The sequence below is a fragment of the Pseudopodoces humilis genome, chromosome 29, assembly GCF_049639895.1.
Source record: "Pseudopodoces humilis isolate 2021_Gansu_Grassland_sample_001 chromosome 29, ASM4963989v1, whole genome shotgun sequence".
In the NCBI taxonomy this organism is placed as follows: domain Eukaryota; kingdom Metazoa; phylum Chordata; class Aves; order Passeriformes; family Paridae; genus Pseudopodoces; species Pseudopodoces humilis.
The window spans coordinates 661,685-680,917 of NC_142228.1; the positions used below are offsets into that span (position 1 = coordinate 661,685).

A 19,233-nucleotide genomic window follows, 5' to 3' on the forward strand; every position below is an offset into this window, starting at 1 on the left:
TTCCCAGTGTTCCCAGTGCTCCCAGTGTTCCCAGTATTCCCAGTATCCCCAGTATTCTCAGTATCCCCAGTATTCCCAGTATTCTCAGTGTTCCCAGTATCCCCAGTATCCCCAGTATTCCCAGTATTCCCAGTGCTCTCAGTGTTCTCAGTGTTCTCAGTATTCCCAGTGTTCCCAGTATTCCCAGTATCCCCAGTATTCCCAGTGCTCTCAGTGTTCCCAGTGTTCTCAGTGTTCCCAGTATCCCCAGTATTCCCAGTATTCCCAGTATTCCCAGCCTCGCGCGGTGCTGGGAGGGCAGGCAGAGGTGTGAGGGCTGAGCCCAGCTCTCCCAGAATTCCCGGAATTCCCGGAATTCCCGGAATTCCCAGAATTCCAATCCCACTGCAGACCCTCAGCGCAGTGGCAGGAGGGACGAGCGGAGCGCTCCCAGTGCTCCCAGTATTCCCAGTAATCCAGTGAAACCCCAAGCCCTCTGTACCCTGGCGGTGGGGACAAGGTGTGAAGGCCGAGCCCAGTGCTCCCAGTTCTCCCAGTATTCCCAGCTTTCCGACGACCTTACAAACCCTCGGCATAGCGAGGGGGGATGGCAGATGGAGCGATCCCAGTGTTCCCAGCATTCCCAGTATTCCCAGTATCCCACTGAGCCCTCAAGCTCTCAGCACAGAGCCAATGGAGACAAACGGAGCGCTCCCAGTGCTCCCAGTGCTCCCAGTATCCCGCGAGCCCACAGCCCCTCAGCGCAGCCTGGGGGGCACCAGGGCTGAACCCACCTTTTCCCTTTCCCCCGGCCCCATTTCCCACCCCGTTCCCTAAAAATCCGGGCCGAGAGTGGGGAGCTCCCCCTCCCCCGGTGCCACAGTGGCCGTGCCCCTCCCGGCCGGCCCCGGGACAGACGTGGATGTTTTTGGGTAATTACACCCTCCCCAAATTGCACGGTAGGTTGTGGATCATTGTCCAGGAGCTTTTGCTTTTTCCAACCAACGTGGCTCCTTCAAATGTGGAAACGGCCGTGGAGCCGTGCCAGGGGGGGAGCGAGGGGAGCGAGCGGAGCGAGGGAAACCGACGGGAAAAAAGGGAAAGAAAAGGCTGAAAACACAAAGTGCGGGGTTTGGGGGAGGGGCTGGGGGGGTCTGTGGCTCTTGGAGGGGCTTTGGGGTTGGGGTCCCCCCGGGGATGCTCCTGGGGACCGTCCAAGGGATGCTCTGGGGGCTGCTGGCCTTGGCCTTGCACCGTGCGGGGGTTTGGTCCGGCTGGAGGGGGGTGAGGAGCCCTGGGTGGGTTTTGGGGTGCCCCAGCCGGGGGGCGGCTCTGGGGAGGGGGCGGCAGGGCCTCGGTGCAGCCCCCGGCGTCGCGTGGCACCGGGGTCCCCAAAGCGCCACGTGCCACATCGGCTGTCCCCACCCAGCCAGCCCCGCAGACACCTCCGAGTGTGCAGAACCCCCCCAAAAAAACCACACCCCCCTCAAAAACCCAAACCCCAAAACCCCCCAAAACCCCCCCAAAACCCCGATCCCGTCCATCCCGGCCCCCGGCCCCGCCGCGGAGCACACGCGTGTGCCCGGCCGCGTTCGCGTGTGCCCGGCCGTGTTTGCGTGTGCACGGCCACACGGGCCGGGGGGGGGACAGGGGGTGCCCCCCGACTCGCTGGGTGCCTCTGATTGGCCGAGGGGGCCGCCCAAAATCCGCTGCTCCAGCCGGGTCCCACCTCCCCGCGGCGGAGCATCGAATAAAAGGGCCGGAGGAGAAGCGGGCAAAGGGCAGTAGGAAGTTTCTGCTGGGGTCTGGATTTGGAGCTCCAGGGTTGCATCGGCCCCGTATGACCCCAAGCTAAGAACAAAAGAGACCCCAAAGAGTCTACATGTCTAATATTTAGACATGTTCAGCTTTGTGGATTCTCGGTCACTGCTGTTGATAGCAGCGACCGTCCTACTCACCCGCGGGCAAGGAGAGGAAGACAGTGAGTAGGGGGCGCTGGGTGATGCTCCTCACCCCGGGGGGATGCGGGGCTGGGCCGGCACCGGCACCGGCAGAGCCCGGCCCGGCTGCCCTGGGCTCCGCAAGGAGCAACTCGGGGTGGGCGTGCGGAGCCGAGAGGGGAATTAGGGGGAAAGGTAGGGAAATGAGGGGGAAATTCTAAAAAAGAGAAGAGGATCTGTGGGGATTTGGGGTTGGGGGGATTGGGGTTTAGGGGGACTGTGGGGGTGAGGAGTCGGGGCGCCCTGCCAAGAGCGGGGAGGGAAGGAAGGGTGGAGAGGAGCCGGCGGGGAAGGAGGGAGCCGGGACCAGGGGGAGGAGGAGGCCGGGAAGGGAAAGAAAAGGGGGGAAAGAGCGCGGGAGAGAGAAGAGGGGGGAGAGGAGGGGGGGCCCAGCCCCGGGATCTGCGAAAGCCATCAGGAAAGAATTAGAAAAGTCTCGGATGATTCATAAGCAAAATGTTTCGGCAGCCGGGGGAGCGGGGGCTGCCAGCGGCGCGGGCCGGGGGCACGGCTGGGGTCACCCCCCCGCCACGACCCCCGTGCCACCTGCGCCAGGGGGACACGGGGGGACACGGGGGGACCCTGCGGCCGCCGCCCATCGCTTTTTGCCCAATTCTGTCCTTTTTGGGGTTTTTATTGGGGGTACTTTTCTTAAATACATTATTATTATTATTATTATTATTACTATTATTATCATGATCATTATCATATTATTTAATTATAATTATTATTATGCATTTTGCATTGACAATGCCGGTCCCTCTTTCCCCCTTCTCCATTCCCCGTTCTCCGTCCTGCATTTCCCATTCTGGATTTTGCCTTTCCCACTCCCGTTTTGCCTTTTTTCTTTTTTTCTTCCCCAGAAGAATTTTGCATTTTCCGTTTGCCTTTTTTTTTTTTCTTTTTCTTTCTTTTCTTTTGCCTTTTTTGGCCCTTTTTTTTTTTTAATTCTTTGCCTTTTTTTTTTTTTTTTTTAAATTTTAGGGAGGGGTTTGCTCCATGAGCTGGCGCCCCCTCCCCACTCCAGGACCCTTCCCCACCTGGGGGCCACCCCCGGGCCTGGCTGCTCGCCCTGCCCTGCCCTCCCCTCCCTCCCCACGCATTCCCCGATCCCATCCGGCCCGATCCAGCCCCATCCCGCAGCCGCCCGGATCCAATTTCAGCTCCGAGTTCGGGTCCAGCCCGGCCCGGCCCGGCCCCGTCGCGCCCCCCGCGGGTGCCGGGACCCCCCTGCCCTGCCCGGGGGTGTTTGCCTTGGCCCCGGCCGGCCGGAGCGAGCGGCTGCGGGGATTTTTTGTTTAAATTCCAGCCGATGTGGGAAGAGTTTATTGTGGAGCTTTTCCTGTGTCACCGCGCGGGGCTGATGAGAACCAGATGAAGGGAGAAGCGCTGCGGGAGCGGGGAGGGGGCCGAGGGGAGGGGGGAGAGCCGGGGCTGGCTCCGTTCCGCCCCTCCCGACGCTGCCGCCCGTCCCGTCCCAGTCCAAACCGGGAGCTGCATCCAGGATGGGCTCACGTACAACGACAAGGACGTGTGGAAACCAGAACCGTGCCAGATCTGCGTCTGCGACAGCGGCAACATCCTGTGCGACGAGGTGATCTGCGAGGACACCTCCGACTGCCCCAACGCCGAGATCCCCTTCGGAGAGTGCTGCCCCATCTGTCCCGACACCGACGGTACCGCAGCGACCCCCGCCCGCCGCTGTCCCCCACCCCCCCGGGCTGAGTGTCCCCCCCTCTGGGGGTGGGTGTGTGGCGGGTGATGCTGAGCTGCTCTGAACCCCCTTTTTCCCCCCACAGCCTCCCCTGCCTACCCAGAGAGTCCTGGAGTAGAGGTAAGGGTCCCCCAAAACGCAGCCCCCACAAATGTCACCACAACCCCCCCCTGGCCTTCTCTAACCTGTTCTGTCTCTGCCCCACAGGGTCCTAAAGGAGACACCGGCCCCAAAGGAGACAGGGTGGGTGTCGCCCACCCCTCAGAGCCCCCCTGCTCTGCAGGGACCCCAATCCTGCTGGGGCTCACCCCAACCCCACTGATGCTCACCCCAATCCCACTGGGCTCACCCCAACCCCACTGATGCTCACCCCAATCCCACTGGGCTCACCCCAACCCCACTGATGCTCACCCCAACCCCACTGATGCTCATCCCAATCCCTCTGGGCTCACCCCAACCCCACTGATGCTCACCCCAACCCCACTGATGCTCATCCCAATCCCTCTGGGCTCACCCCAACCCCACTGATGCTCACCCCAACCCCACTGATGCTCATCCCAACCCCACTGATGCTCACCCCCCTCTCTTCTCTCCCCAGGGACTCCCCGGCCCCCCTGGCAGAGATGGAATTCCTGGACAGCCCGGACTCCCGGGACCCCCCGGCCCCCCCGGCCCCCCAGGCCTCGGCGGAGTGAGTGTGGGGGGGTCCCCGGTGGCGCAGCCCCCCCGGGGGTCCCGTGCCCCCCTCACCCCCCGCTCTCCCCCCTCTCCCGCAGAACTTCGCTCCCCAAATGTCCTACGGCTACGACGAGAAGGCCGGAGGCATGGCCGTGCCCGGGCCCATGGTGAGCCTGGGGACACCGGGGGACATGGGGGGACATGGGGGGACATGGGGGGACATGGGGGGACACTGGGGGGTGAAGCTGGGCAGGGGGACAGCAGTGCTCCCTGTGCCGGGGATGTCACTGAGCACCAGCACGTGGGGGGGATGTTGGGCCTGGAGGGGACAGGGATGGGGTGACAATAGAGAGGGACAGGGACAGGGACAGGGACAGGGACAGGGATGGGGTGACAATAGAGAGGGACAGGGACAGGGACAGGGACAGGGGTGGGGTGACAATAGAGAGGGACAGGGACAGGGACAGGGATGGGGTGACAATAGAGAGGGACAGGGACAGGGACAGGGACAGGGACAGGGACAGGGACAGGGACAGGGACAGGGACAGGGACAGGGACAGGGACAGGGGTGGGATGACAATAGAGACAGGGAATGTGTGGGGACAGAGATGGAGTGACAGTAGGGACAGGGACAGGGATGGGGTGGCAGTGGGGACAAGGAATGGCTGGAGGTGGGAACAGGGATGGGGACACAGTGTTGGGGTGGCAGTAGGGGCAGGGAGGGGGTGGTGGTGGGGATGGGGACAGGGTGACACTGATGACCCTTTCTGTTCTCCCCCAGGGCCCAGCTGGTCCCCGTGGTCTCCCCGGCCCTCCCGGTGCTCCCGTGAGTGTCACCTCTTCCTGTCCATTTGGGTTTGGGGACAAACAGCCCCTCTGGGTGTTGGGGGGACAGGTCAGAGGGTGTCACACCCTTCCTGGCAGCTGCAGAAGCACGAGGGGACAAAGTCCTGATGCCACCGTATGGGGGGACACCATCACTGCCACTGGGGGATCCAGACCCAAGCCTCTCACTGTCTGACCCATTTTTTTCCCTTTATTTTTTCTCCACAGGGTCCTCAAGGTTTCCAAGGTCCCCCTGGAGAACCTGGAGAGCCTGGTGCTTCTGTGAGTGCTTCACCTGCTGCTCCAGACCATGTCCCCCGGGGATGGGGACAATGCCACTGCTCCCAGCCCTGCCTGTGGCCACCCTGTCCCTGCTCTGGGACATGGCAGTGGGGCTGGCAGGGTGACAGGGGACAGCTGCCACCTCAGCACCCTCATCCCTGCCCTCCCTCTCTCCTAGGGTCCCATGGGTCCCCGAGGTCCCGCTGGCCCCCCTGGCAAGAACGGAGATGACGTAAGTGGCCTCTCCATGGGGTCCCCCCCACTTTGGGGCCTGGTGGCCCTGCCGGCCCCCCCAGGTGAGCAGGAGCTGCCTGCTTTGGGGACGTGCCACCAAGGCCGTGTCCTTGTCCTCAGGGTGAAGCTGGCAAGCCTGGCCGCCCCGGAGAGCGGGGTCCCCCCGGCCCCCAGGTGAGACACACGAGGGGACACCCCCAGCTGTCCCCTCCTCGGGAAAGGGGGGCTCTGGTGTGGGGACAGCCCCCCCGGCGCCCCCGTCACCTCCTCCCGTTTCCCACAGGGCGCTCGAGGTCTCCCCGGCACCGCCGGCCTGCCGGGCATGAAGGGACACAGAGTGAGTCCCCCCTCCCGTGCTGGTGACACTCAGGGGACGAGGGACCCCTGACTCACCCAGGGTCCCCTCCTGACCCCCCCACCCCTTCTCTGTCCCTCCCCCCAGGGTTTCAGTGGTCTGGATGGTGCCAAGGGTGAGCCTGGACCTGCTGGCCCCAAGGTGAGGAGCGGTGGCAGTGTCACCCCTGTCCTGGCGATGTCACCGCTGTCCCCTCCCTGCAGAGCAGGTCCCTCACGGTGTCCTTCCTCCTTAGGGAGAGCCCGGCAGTCCCGGAGAGAACGGAGCTCCTGGGCAGATGGTGAGCGCAGGACCGGGGGGTGCGGGGGGTTCTGGGCAGGAGGGGACACGGACGGGGGGCGACCCCTGAAGGGGACCCAGCTCCTCCTCAGGGATCCACCAGGGAATGGGGCGGGAGGGCTTTGACCCCTCGGAAACGTCACCGTGGGCAGCAGCGGGGATGGGAGGAGGCTCAGAAAGGGGGGAGTGTCCAGCCAGGTGACCCAAACGTGTCCTAAACGTGTTCTGTCCCCTCCCCAGGGTCCTCGTGGTCTTCCCGGCGAGAGAGGCCGTCCCGGCCCATCTGGCCCAGCTGTGAGTATTTGGGATGGGCAGGGCTGAGACCCCTGCCCGTGCACGGGGGGCTGGGGGTCACCTGTCCCTCCCGTGGGGGTCACCTGTCCCTGTCCCTCCCGTGCGGGTCACTCACCGTGTCCCCTCTCCCGCAGGGCGCTCGCGGCAATGACGGTGCTCCCGGTGCTGCCGGTCCCCCCGTAAGTACCCCCGGCCCCATCCACCGTCCTGCAGCTCCTCCGGAGGGAGATCCCAGCCCGGATGGGGGATCCTGGCCGGGATCCAGGGCTCTGCTGCCCGGGGATCCCCCCGGGATGGGCCCCGGGATCCTCCCGCTGACCCCCGCCCTCTCTCCCGTTTAGGGTCCCACCGGTCCCGCTGGTCCCCCCGGCTTCCCCGGTGCCGCTGGTGCTAAGGTAGGGCCTGCCGGGCTGGGAGGGTGGGGTGGGGGGCTCTGGGCAGGGGAGGGGTCTCCGAGGCCGAGGTGCCGTGGGCTGGCACTGCCACCCGCTGGGGGTGTCCCCGGCCGTGTCCCGGACACCTCTCCCGGCCGTGCCTCCGGGGGAAGGAGCCGCTGATGGAACCGGCCCTGCTGGGGGCCAGGGCAGCCCTGGCGCTCACGGCTCCTCCTCCTCCTCCTCTTCCTCGCCAGGGTGAGACCGGTCCCCAGGGAGCTCGTGGCAGCGAAGGTCCCCAAGGTGCTCGTGGTGAGCCCGGTCCCCCCGGCCCTGCTGGCGCTGCCGGTCCTGCTGTAAGTGACATCCGAGCGCTCCCTGTCCTTTGGCCTCACGTCCTGCCAGCCCCGCCGTGACCCTCCTCTTCCTCCTTCTCTCCGCAGGGCAACCCCGGTGCTGACGGCCAACCCGGTGCCAAGGGCGCCACCGTGAGTGTCCCCCGTGTCCCCTCCGGCCGGGGCAGGAAGGGCCGCGCTGTTTCCTCACGGCCTCCTGTGCCTCTTGCAGGGCGCTCCCGGCATTGCTGGCGCTCCCGGCTTCCCCGGTGCCCGCGGTCCCTCCGGACCCCAGGGCCCCAGCGGTGCCCCCGGCCCCAAGGGTAACACCGTGAGTATCCGCGGCCTCCTCCAGCTGCCCCTTCCCGGCCTGGGATCCTTCCCTCTGCTCCAGGAAACTGCTGCGGTCCCACCTGGAGGCGCCTCCTGAGGTGTCCCACGGTCCCTGCAGCTCTGCCGGGGCGGGGGGTGGCAGGTGCTGGCTCCTTGTTCCTCTGGGGGCTCATCGGACACGACTCGGGGGTTTCTGTGCTCCTCAGCCCGGCATTAAAACCTTTTGTCTCTTCTCTTCCCTCCAGGGTGAGCCCGGTGCTCCAGGCAACAAGGGTGACACCGGTGCCAAAGGCGAACCCGTGAGTGACCCCCCGATGTGTCCCTGGGGGTGCGGCCCCTGCTGGCTCCGGCCCCTCCCGGGGGTCTTCATCCCTTCGCCTCCTTCCCCAGGGTCCCGCTGGTGTCCAAGGCCCCCCCGGCCCCGCTGGGGAGGAAGGCAAGAGAGGAGCCCGTGGTGAGCCCGGCCCCGCCGGCCTGCCCGGCCCCGCTGGCGAACGTGTGAGTAGCAGCGTCCTTGTCCCCACCCCTGCCTTGTCCCTGTCCCCATCCCTGCCTTGTCCCTGTCCCCACCCCTGCCTTGTCCCTGTGTCCACCCCTGCCTTGTCCCTGTCCCCACCCCTGCCTTGTCCCTGTCCCCATCCCTGCCTTGTCCCTGTGTCCATCCCTGCCTTGTCCCTGTCCCCATCCCTGCCTTGTCCCTGTCCCCACCCCTGCCTTGTCCCTGTCCCCATCCCTGCCTTGTCCCTGTCCCCACCCCTGCCTTGTCTCTGTCCCCACCCCTGCCTTGTCCCTGTGTCCATCCCTGCCTTGTCCCTGTCCCCACCCCTGCCTTGTCCCTGTCCCCATCCCTGCCTTGTCCCTGTCCCCATCCCTGCCTTGTCCCTGTCCCCACCCCTGCCTTGTCCCTGTCCCCACCCCCGTCCTCCTCCCATCTCCCCGTGTCCAGCGGCCGAAGCTTGTTCATGTCTGCGGTGACACCGCAGTCCCTTCACGCTGCTCTCACTGGTGGCGGTGTCCCGCTGTGTCACACCCCTCCCCGGCCCCCCGAGGTCCCCCCGTGTCCCCACACTGACCCTGCCGTGTCCCCCTCAGGGTGCTCCCGGCAGCCGCGGTTTCCCTGGCGCCGATGGCATCGCCGGTCCCAAGGTGGGTGCTCTCGTCCGTCTGCGGGAGAAAATCGCGTCAGCGGCGCCGTGGGGACTCTGGCCATCGTCACCTGTGCCCACACGGTGGCCACAGCGGCTTCGTGTCGCTGCCACCTGCGGGGACCCGGCCCTGTCCCGGTCCCCGGCTGCTGTCCTGCAGCTGGGTCACCTCTGTCCCCCCTTCCCAGGGTCCCCCCGGCGAGCGCGGCTCCCCCGGCCCCGTCGGCCCCAAAGGATCTCCTGGTGAAGCTGGGCGCCCCGGGGAACCCGGACTCCCCGGTGCCAAGGTGAGCGGTGACACGGTGACACGGTGACGCGGTGACGCGGTGACACAGCACGGCCGCAGGGCTGTCCTGCTCTCTGTGCCGGCGGAGGAGCCGCTTTCCAGGATGCTCCCGGTCTCTGGAGCATCCCCTGGAATTCCTGAGCTCCTGACGCCCCTCCCGCTGCCCCGCAGGGTCTGACTGGAAGCCCCGGGAGCCCCGGGCCCGACGGCAAGACCGGCCCCCCTGTAAGTTGTCCCCGCTGCTGTCCCCTCCTGCCCTGGCTCTCCTCGGGCCCCGCTAACGGGGCGCTGGCTCCCCCCGACAGGGTCCCGCTGGTCAAGACGGGCGCCCCGGCCCCCCCGGGCCCCCCGGAGCCCGAGGCCAGGCCGGCGTGATGGGATTCCCCGGTCCCAAAGGTGCTGCGGTGAGTGTCACCCTCCCCGGGGGTCCTGCCGCCCCCCGGTCCCTGCGGCACGCTCAGGGGACCTGTCCCCCCTCCCCGCTGTCCTCATCGGCTCATCCCGCTCTGGTTTTAGGGCGAACCCGGCAAACCTGGCGAGAGAGGAGCTCCCGGTCCCCCCGGAGCCGTGGTGAGTGTGGGGTGCGGCCCAGAGAGCCCGGGGGAGGTGACAAGGGAGGGTGACCCTGGTGGGAGGTGACAGAGAGGGTCACGGTGGTGTGGGGTGCCAGGGAGGGTGAAAGGAGCATCGCCCCAGTGTGGGGTGCCAGGGATGGGGCCAGGGATGGGGCCAGGGATGGGGCCAGCGAGGCCCGCCCTGGCACGGGGCAGCCGCGATGGGGTGTGAATGTGAGTGGGGTGTGAACGTGAGTGGGGTGTGAACGTGAGTGAGTGGGGTGTGAGTGGGGTGTGAATGCGGTGTGAGGTGGCCGAGGGCAGCCAGGGAAGGCTCCCGGCCCGAGGCCGCAGCGGGATGAGGTGTTTGGGATCCGGTCCCGGTGGCTCCCGGCGCTGTTGGAGCGGGGACAGCGGCGGTGACGCGGCTGCGGGCAGCTCGCCGCGGTGTCTCCCGGCCTTCGAAGGACGCCGTGGCCGTGTCCAGGCCCACGCCCAGCTCGGGGGGGGGGCTCGGAGCCCTGCGGGGGCTGCTCTGAGCACCCTCCTGTCCCTCCTCCCCAGGGTGCTGCTGGCAAAGACGGTGAAACCGGTGCCCAAGGTCCCCCCGGCCCCACCGTGAGTATCCCCCGGCCCGCGGCCGCCCAGGGCCACTCCCGGCCACCGGGCAAGGGGCTCGGGAGCCACGCGCCCCCCTCCATGCCTGTCCTGTGTCCCCCAGGGTCCCGCTGGAGAAAGAGGTGAACAAGGTCCCGCTGGTGCTCCTGGGTTCCAGGTGAGGGGTGTCCCCTTCCCCGGCAGGGGGACAAAGCGCCCACAGTGTGGTGACATTGCCCTTGTCCCCTCCGTGGTGGCTCACGGCTCCTCTTCTTCCTCGCCAGGGTCTGCCCGGCCCCGCTGGCCCCCCCGGCGAGGCTGGCAAGCCCGGTGAGCAGGTGAGTGTGGGCACTGGGGACCCTCCCGTCCCCTCCCCATCGCTGCTGGGGTCCCCCCGGGGCACCCCGGCTGCTCCACTGGGGGAGCAGCGGGCATCCCAGACCTGCCCAGGGAATGAGGGACCCCTGGGGCACCCCGGGGACCCCTCTGCCCCTCCCCAGTGCCACCCGTTCCCCTCTGACTCGTCACCGTCCCCTTCCCGCCCAGGGTGTCCCCGGAGACGCCGGAGCCCCCGGTCCCGCCGGTGCCAGGGTAAGCTGAACCCCTGTGTGTCCCCTCGACTCTCGGCACCCCAAGGTGCCCCACACGGCCCTGACGGGGCCTGTCCTGCCTCCCCTCCCCAGGGTGAGAGAGGATTCCCTGGAGAACGCGGTGTCCAAGGTCCCCCCGGTCCCCAAGGTCCTCGTGGTGCTAACGGTGCTCCCGGTAACGATGGTGCTAAGGTGGGTGCCAGGCGGGAGTGGCGGGGGACTGTCCCCAGCCTGTGGGGCACGGCTGAGGCTTTGGCCCCCGAGGCTGAAGCCGGGATGGGTTTGCTGTGCCGGGATCTCACTAATCCCCGTTTTCCCTCTTTGCCAGGGCGATGCTGGTGCTCCCGGAGCCCCCGGGAACCAAGGGCCCCCCGGTCTGCAGGGTATGCCCGGAGAGCGTGGTGCTGCCGGCCTGCCAGGCGCCAAGGGTGACAGAGTAGGTGTCCCCAAATCCCCGGTGTCCCCAAATCCCTGGGGTCCCCCTCGGTAAGCTGCTCCGTCCCTGTGCCCCCCTCACCATCCCCTCGGGGCTGGATGTGCCCCCGAGCCGGGGCTGGTGGGCAGCAGCGTCCTGAGGAGGGGATGCTCTGTGGCACCTCTGTCCCCATCCCTCGGGGACAATCCCGAGCTGAGAGCCCAGCTCTTGGGAGGAGGAGGAGGAGGAGGAGGAGGATGGTCCCAGCCTGTCTCAGGGAGGATGAAGAACCGGGGATGTCTCACTGCAGAGAGGGGTGAACCCCCGCAAGGGACCTGTCCCCGTAACCCACCCTTGTGTCCCCCCCGCAGGGTGACCCCGGTCCCAAAGGTGCTGATGGCGCTCCTGGCAAGGACGGTCTCCGGGGCCTGACCGGTCCCATCGGCCCCCCCGGCCCCGCTGGTGCTCCTGGTGACAAGGTGGGGACATCCCGCAGGGACAGATGTGTCCAGGCAGTCACCGCCACCTCCGAGCCACAGCCCTGATCCCTTTTCTTCCTTTTTCCTCCCCTTTCCCAGGGTGAAGCCGGTCCCCCCGGTCCTGCTGGTCCCACTGGTGCCCGTGGTGCTCCCGTAAGTGTCCCCCACCCTCGGTGATGGCCCTGCCGTGGGTGGCCGCTCCTTGGTGGCCGTGGTGGCCGCCTCCCGCTTGTCTCACGCCCTTCCCTCCCGTTTCTTCCAGGGTGACCGCGGCGAGCCCGGCCCTCCCGGTCCTGCTGGATTTGCTGGCCCCCCCGTAAGTGCGGCGGCCCGTCCCCCCCCCGGGCGGGGGTCCGCTCCTGCCCCCCAGGGTGGCTCGGAGCCCCCCGGGCTCACCCCGGCCCCGTGTCCCGCAGGGCGCTGACGGCCAGCCTGGTGCTAAAGGTGAAACTGGGGATGCTGGAGCCAAGGGTGACGCCGGTCCCCCCGGCCCCGCTGGCCCCACTGGTGCTCCCGGACCTGCTGTAAGTGCCCCCCCTCAGCCCCCCGACTGCCCGGGCTGCAGCCCCACAGCGCAGCAGCTCACCCCTCTCCTCCTCCTCCTCCTCCTCCTTTTCCTCCTGCCCAGGGCGCTGTTGGTGCTCCCGGTCCCAAAGGTGCTCGCGGAAGCGCTGGACCCCCTGTAAGTACCGCTCTTGTGGGGAGGGGGCGTTTGGGGGAGTCTGGGGACACCCCCGGGTGTGAACAACCCCGAGGTGCTTTAACTCCGGCTCTGCTCCCCCCACACCCTGGGACACCTCTGGCCCTGCGCCCCCAAAATCGTCTGGGGATGGCACCAGGGTGGGGCAGTTCCATCCCAGCAGGGCCCAGAGCAGAGGGGAAAGCGGGGGTTCGATTTTATACCCCCAAATCAGCCCCCCAAGGGGGCACTTTCCTGCTGACCACCAACCCCGGGGTTCCCTGCAGTGACTCCAGCCGGGGGATTGTCCCCTGGACCTTTGGATCCAAACCCCACTGATTGCAGCTTTCCTCCCTTGCAGGGTGCTACTGGTTTCCCTGGTGCTGCTGGAAGAGTTGGACCCCCCGGCCCCTCAGTGAGTGCCCCTGGGGAGATGTGGGGGGCTGGGGACACGGGACAGGGGGGGCTGGGGACACTGCCCGGGAGATGTTGGGGACACTGCCCAGAAGGTGCTGGGGACACTGCCCTGGAGGTGCTGGGGACACTGCCCGGAAGGTGCTGGGGACACTGCCCGGAAGGTGCTGGGGACACGGGAGGCACCATCCAGCTGCTGCACGTGGCCGCCCTGTCCCACTTGGCACCGGGACACCCCTGGCCGCCCTTCAGCTGCAGCGGGGGGGTCCCGGCCTGACTCCATCGCCTCCCCCCCGCTCAGGGCAACATCGGCCTCCCCGGCCCGCCCGGCCCCAGCGGGAAGGAAGGCGGCAAAGGACCCCGCGGTGAGACCGGCCCCGCTGGCCGGCCCGGAGAGCCGGGACCCGCCGGTCCCCCCGGTCCCCCCGGAGAGAAGGGAGCCCCCGGCGCTGACGGCCCCATCGTGAGTCACCCCCCGGCCGGAGCCTCCGCTCCTCAGCCGCTGTCGCTGTCCCCTCCGCCGCGAGGGTGACCCCGCCGCTGTCCCCGCTGAGGCTCCGTTTGTCCCCGCAGGGCGCTCCCGGCACGCCCGGACCCCAAGGTATCGCCGGCCAGCGCGGTGTCGTTGGTCTCCCCGGCCAGAGAGGCGAGAGAGGCTTCCCTGGGCTGCCCGGCCCCTCCGTGAGTAGCGGGGGGCTCCCGGGAATTGCGGGCTCTGTCACCCCCCGGGCCGGGTGTCCGGCGGTGTGTGAGCCCCCGCTGTGTCCCCCCGCAGGGTGAACCCGGTAAACAAGGTCCCTCCGGCTCCCCCGGCGAGCGCGGCCCCCCCGGCCCCATGGGCCCCCCCGGCCTGGCAGGACCCCCCGGAGAAGCTGGACGCGAGGTGAGAGCCCGTGGCCACCGTCGGGGCTGGGGGGCACGGACCCCCCGTGCTGAGGGTGTGCCCGCTCAGGTGGGGTCTCGGTGAGACCCCCCCGTGACCCCCCACCCCTAACGAGGGTCTCTGCCCCCCCTAGGGCTCTCCCGGTGCTGAAGGTGCCCCCGGCCGTGACGGTGCTGCTGGTCCCAAGGTGAGCGGGCTCTGAGGGGTGCGGGAGGGGTGATGGGGTTGTGCTGGCCCACACTGACCTCTCCTCTTCCTCCTCCTCCTCCTCCTCGCAGGGCGATCGTGGTGAGACCGGCCCCGCCGGCCCTCCCGGTGCTCCCGGTGCCCCCGGTGCCCCCGGCCCCGTCGGTCCTGCTGGCAAGAACGGAGATCGTGGTGAGACCGTAAGTGACGCTCTGCCCTGAGCCCCCCTTGCACCCCCCGGCCCGGGGACACCGAAAGAGCTCCGGTTCTGGGGCCTGGCCCCTGGCTCAGCTCCTGCAAGCCAGAGGTGCCACCAGCCCCGCTCAGCATCTCTCGGGCTCGGGGTGGTTCTGCCCCAAGCCAGCAGCAGCAGGAGGCTCAGGATGCTCTAACCTGTCCCCTTCTCTCCTGTCCCAGGGTCCCCAAGGTCCCGCTGGCCCCCCTGGTCCTGCTGGTGCTCGTGGTCCTGCTGTAAGTGATGTTCTGCTCTGTCCTCCTCGGTGCCTCTGTGTCCCCACAGGCGTGGGGACAGGGACTGGCTCAACTCATCTTCCTCCTCCTCCTCCTCCTCCTGCAGGGTCCACAAGGTCCCCGTGGTGACAAAGGTGAAACCGGCGAACAGGGTGACAGAGGCATGAAGGGTCACAGAGGCTTCTCCGGTCTCCAGGGCCCACCTGGTCCTCCCGTAAGTCCCGTGCGGTGCCGGTGGCCCCGGGCGCTGCTCCTCGTCCTGGAGGCAGCGCGACACGCTGATGCCACCTCTGATGTCGCCTCTTCTTCTTCCTCCTCCATTGTCACAGGGCTCTCCTGGTGAACAAGGTCCTTCTGGTGCTTCTGGTCCCGCCGGTCCCCGAGTGAGTCCCGGGACGAGCTGCGGCATCCGGTCACGGCTGTGGCCCCGCGGGGGTTCCCGGTCGCCATCGGCTTTCCCGTGGGGACGTGGGTCGGGGCTGGAGGGGACGGCTCTGCCCGGCCGCGCTCATCCTTTTCTCCCGTCCCGCAGGGTCCTCCCGGCTCCGCCGGTGCTGCTGGCAAGGACGGTCTGAACGGGCTGCCCGGCCCCATCGGCCCCCCCGGCCCCCGCGGCCGCACCGGAGACGTCGGTCCCGTTGTACGTCCCGAGCCGTCCGCCCTCCCCGAGCCCGCCGCCCTCAGCGGCCGCTCCTCCGTCACCATCCTCCTCCTCTCCTCCCGCAGGGTCCCCCCGGCCCCCCCGGGCCCCCCGGTCCTCCCGGCCCTCCCAGCGGCGGATTCGACTTCAGCTTCCTGCCCCAGCCGCCCCAGGAGAAGGCTCACGACGGCGGCCGCTACTACCGGGCCGATGATGCCAACGTGATGCGCGACCGAGACCTGGAGGTGGACACCACCCTCAAGAGCCTGAGCCAGCAGATCGAGAACATCCGCAGCCCCGAGGGCACCCGCAAGAACCCCGCCCGCACCTGCCGCGACCTCAAGATGTGCCACGGCGACTGGAAGAGCGGTCCGTGTCCCCCCGGTCCCCGCCGACCCCTCGGGGCTCTCACCTCACATCTGTCCCCTCTGCTGCTCCTCACCTCTGTCCTTTTCCCACCCCCCGCGCCTCCCCTGGTCTGTCCTGTCTCTCCGGGCTGCTCTCCCCTCCATCCTCCCTCCTCCGTCCCTCTCCCGGTTTGTTCCTCTCCTTTTCCTGCTCCACGCTCCGCCCCGGCTCCCTCCTTTCCCTTCCTCACCTCCCTCCTCATCTCCCACGGCTGCTCCTCACCTTCCTCCCTCCATCCTCAACATCTCCCATCCTTCATCTCTCACCCACCCCTCCATCCTCTGCTCCTCACCTCCATTCTCCATCCCCTGGAGCTGTTCCCCAGCCTCGCCCTTCATCCCTCCTGACTCTTCCTCACCTGTTCCCTGCTGGATTCTCCTCACCTCCATCCCTCTGGCTGCTGCTCACCTCCATTCTCCATCCCCTGGGGCTGTTCCTCACCTTCATCCTTCATCCCTCCCGGCTGTCCTTGACTTCCATCCCTCTTGGCTGTCCCTCCCCTGTCCCCTCCCGGCTGTCCCTTCCCTGTCCCCTCCTGGCTGTCCCTCCCCTGTCCCCTCCCGGCTGTCCCTCCCCTGTCCCCTCCTGGCTGTCCCTCCCCTGTCCCCTCCCGGCTGTCCCTCCCCTGTCCCCTCCTGGCTGTCCCTTCCCTGTCCCCTCCTGGCTGTCCCTCCCCTGTCCCCTCCTGGCTGTCCCTCCCCTGTCCCCTCTTCCCGCTCTCCTGACCCTGTCCCTGTCCCCTCAGGCGAGTACTGGATCGACCCCAACCAAGGCTGCAACCTGGACGCCATCAAGGTCTTCTGCAACCTGGAGACGGGCGAGACGTGCGTGTACCCGACTCAGGCGTCCATCGCCCGCAAGAACTGGTACCTCAGCAAGAACCCCAAGGAGAAGAAACACGTCTGGTTCGGCGAGAGCATGAGCGACGGCTTCCAGGTGGGCTCAGGGTTGGGCTCGGGCTCGGGGTCGGTCTCGGGGTTGGTCTCGGTCTCGGGGTCCAGCTCAGGGTTGGGCTCAGGGTCGGTCTCGGGGTCGGTCTCGGTCTCGGGGTCCGGCTCGGGGTTGGGCTCGGGCTCGGGGTTGGGCTCAGGGTTGGTCTCGGTCTCGGGGTCGGTCTCGGGGTCGGTCTCGGTCTCGGTCTCGGGGTCCGGCTCGGCTCCGCGCTGACCCCCGTCCCTGCCCGCAGTTCGAGTACGGCGGCGAGGGCTCGGACCCGGCGGACGTGGCCATCCAGCTGACCTTCCTGCGCCTCATGGCCACCGAGGCCTCCCAGAACGTCACCTACCACTGCAAGAACAGCGTGGCCTACATGGAGCAGGCCAGCGGCAACCTGAAGAAAGCTCTGCTGCTGCAGGGCGCCAACGAGATCGAGATCCGCGCCGAGGGCAACAGCCGCTTCACCTACGGCGTCACCGAGGACGGCTGCACGGTGGGTACCGGGGGAGCCCCGGGGGGACGGGGACACCCCCTGGGGACGGGGGGTGACCGTGGTGTCCCCGCAGAGTCACACGGGCGCCTGGGGCAAGACAGTCATCGAGTACAAGACGACGAAGACCTCGCGCCTGCCCATCATCGATTTGGCTCCTATGGACGTCGGCGCTCCGGACCAGGAATTCGGCATCGACATCGGCCCCGTGTGCTTCTTGTAACCCCGGACGCCCCACGCGTGACAGGAGAGAGTAATAATAATGATAAAAATAATAATAATAATAAAAAAAAAAAAAACCACAAAAAAAAACAGCCAAAAAAAAAAAAAAAAAGGAGAAAATTTCACATGGACTTGAATTTGTGTCGGTTTCTATCCAGCGTCTCTAAAACAACTCCGGTTGCGTTGCCCTAAGAGAAAAACCTCAAAAACCCTCCCAAAAAAAAAAAAAAAAAGCATTCAACCCCAAAAAAATATTCAAAAAAAACCAAATAAATGACTTTTTCAAACAAAATCACCAGGAAGTGGGTTCGCTTGCTTGGCCCCCCCCCCTCATTCCTCAGCCCCGGAGATGGAAAAGCTCCCCAAAGGGTCCCCGAGCCCCCCGGGACCCCCAGGACCCTCCCTGCCAGCCCCTTCGCTTCTTGCATCTCATTAGAATTTGAATTTTTGCTGCGAGGAAGATGTTGAACTCCTGGCTATAATTTGCTTTTTCCCCCCTCGTTTTCCCTCTTTCTCTCCCCTCTCCCCTTCACGTTTTTATTCGGATAACGCTGATTTTGAGTTCTCTCCATTTCCTTTCCTTCTGGTTATTTTTTATAGTGATTTTTATTTTTTTGGGGGGTTTGTTTTGTTCGTTGTTTGTCGCTGATTTTATTTTTATTCAGGCAGCAAAAGCAATTCACTCCCAAGCCGCGGAGCAGCTCCGGCCCTGCGCTGACGCCCCTGTCCGGATGGCTACCTCACCGCTCTCGGGGTGCTTCATCGTCTTTTTCACTCGGAGTTTTGGGGTTCTTTTCTACTTTTTTGTTGTTTTTTAGCTTCGTTTGGAGCTTTTCAGCCGTGCCGGGACTTTCCTGCCAGGTTCAGAGCAAAGGTGCTAATTTCCTCCCCCTCGTGTTCCCCTCTTTTTTCTCTTTGGTTGCTCTGTTGTTCTCTTATTTCCTTTGGAGGTTTCTTTCCCTCAGGATTTTTATCCTGGGGTTTTTTTTTGTGTTTTCGTTTTTTAATTATTATTATTTTTAAATATTCTCTTTAAATTTTGGTCCCGGAACACTCAACCCCGGGACCGCCTGGTGCTACAACCTCCGAAGAGGTCTCAGCTTGCTCTCCTTTAATTCCCCTCTGTTTTATGGTTTGTTTCCCCCCGGTTTTGTTTTTTTGCTGCTCAGCTCCGCTCGGGAATTTTCCAAAGGTGCTATTCCACCCCCCAACCCCCCCGTCCTTCACCCCACGGGCAAATCCCGCAAAGCAAGAGGCACAAAATTCCAGGGGGAAGAGGAATCCATCGGTTTTCCAGGCTGGGCAGGTGGAACTTCAGCTCCGCTCATCATCTTCCAGCAGCTTTTTCTCCATCCATCCATCCATCCAACCCATCCATCCATCATCCTTCCATCCCTCCATCCTTCCATCCCTCCCTCCCTCCTTCCATCCCTCCCTCCCTCCTTCCATCCCCGCGTCCTCCCCGGGCACGGAGGGGCACGAACCCACTCCCTTTGCCGGGCCCAGCTCCCGGCTTTTCCCGGGGTTTGTACCTAGTCTGTATCATGTATTATAATAATTAACTAATTAATTAATAATTTTAAAGTGGTTTTGGGGGTTTTCCTTCTTTTCCTTTTTTTTTTTTTTTTTTTTTTTAAAAAAAAAGAAAAAAGAAAATCTGAATGGATTTTTTATATATATTTTTTTTTTTTCCTGACTGCTGAAATAAAGGCATGTGAAATGATCCAACCAACCTCGGGCTGCTCTGCGCCGCTTCTCGGGGGGCTCGGGGGGGGTCCTGGGTGGGCGATGGTGGGAATTCCTCATCCCTGATCCCGCTCTCCTCCCGGCCGATCCCGCTCTGCTCCCGGCGAGTTCTGCGCTCCGCTCCCGGCCCGTCCTCCTCCTCCCCCTCCTCCTCCTCCTCCTCCTCCTCCTCCTCCCCCAGCCCCATCCCGGGGTGAGGAGGGGGAGGAAGGAAGGGGGGGATCCACCCCCCACCCCCAGCGGGAGGTTGGGATGGGCTGGGGGGGGGGCAGAGCGGCCGGGACCCCCCAAAGGAAGGGGCTTGGGGGGGGTCTGTGTCCCCAGATCAGTGGGGCTCGAGGGGAGGAAGGGCTGGGGGGGCAGCTTGGGGGGGCTCAGCTCAGAGTGACCCCCGAAAGGGAGAGCTGGGG

General features: G+C 65.7%; 1 protein-coding gene across 1 annotated transcript; it reads left to right on the plus strand.

Moving 5' to 3' along the window:
- Positions 1 to 1,764: 1,764 nt before the first annotated feature.
- COL1A1 (collagen type I alpha 1 chain) lies at positions 1,765 to 17,369 on the plus strand. Its single transcript, XM_014261001.2, has 51 exons — positions 1,765 to 1,960; positions 3,461 to 3,655; positions 3,779 to 3,813; positions 3,901 to 3,936; positions 4,292 to 4,384; positions 4,470 to 4,538; positions 5,153 to 5,197; positions 5,425 to 5,478; positions 5,657 to 5,710; positions 5,833 to 5,886; positions 5,996 to 6,049; positions 6,155 to 6,208; positions 6,303 to 6,347; positions 6,587 to 6,640; positions 6,775 to 6,819; positions 6,982 to 7,035; positions 7,272 to 7,370; positions 7,458 to 7,502; positions 7,582 to 7,680; positions 7,928 to 7,981; positions 8,073 to 8,180; positions 8,775 to 8,828; positions 9,016 to 9,114; positions 9,285 to 9,338; positions 9,419 to 9,517; positions 9,630 to 9,683; positions 10,232 to 10,285; positions 10,389 to 10,442; positions 10,549 to 10,602; positions 10,811 to 10,855; positions 10,948 to 11,046; positions 11,183 to 11,290; positions 11,641 to 11,748; positions 11,848 to 11,901; positions 12,011 to 12,064; positions 12,165 to 12,272; positions 12,377 to 12,430; positions 12,789 to 12,842; positions 13,143 to 13,304; positions 13,415 to 13,522; positions 13,617 to 13,724; positions 13,858 to 13,911; positions 14,003 to 14,110; positions 14,328 to 14,381; positions 14,488 to 14,595; positions 14,711 to 14,764; positions 14,914 to 15,021; positions 15,108 to 15,390; positions 16,175 to 16,365; positions 16,616 to 16,858; positions 16,932 to 17,369. The coding sequence occupies exons 1-51, from the start codon at positions 1,879 to 1,881 to the stop codon at positions 17,076 to 17,078; spliced, it is 4,362 nt and encodes a 1,453-aa protein (XP_014116476.2). The 5' UTR covers positions 1,765 to 1,878; the 3' UTR covers positions 17,079 to 17,369.
- The last annotated feature ends 1,864 nt before the right edge of the window (positions 17,370 to 19,233 follow it).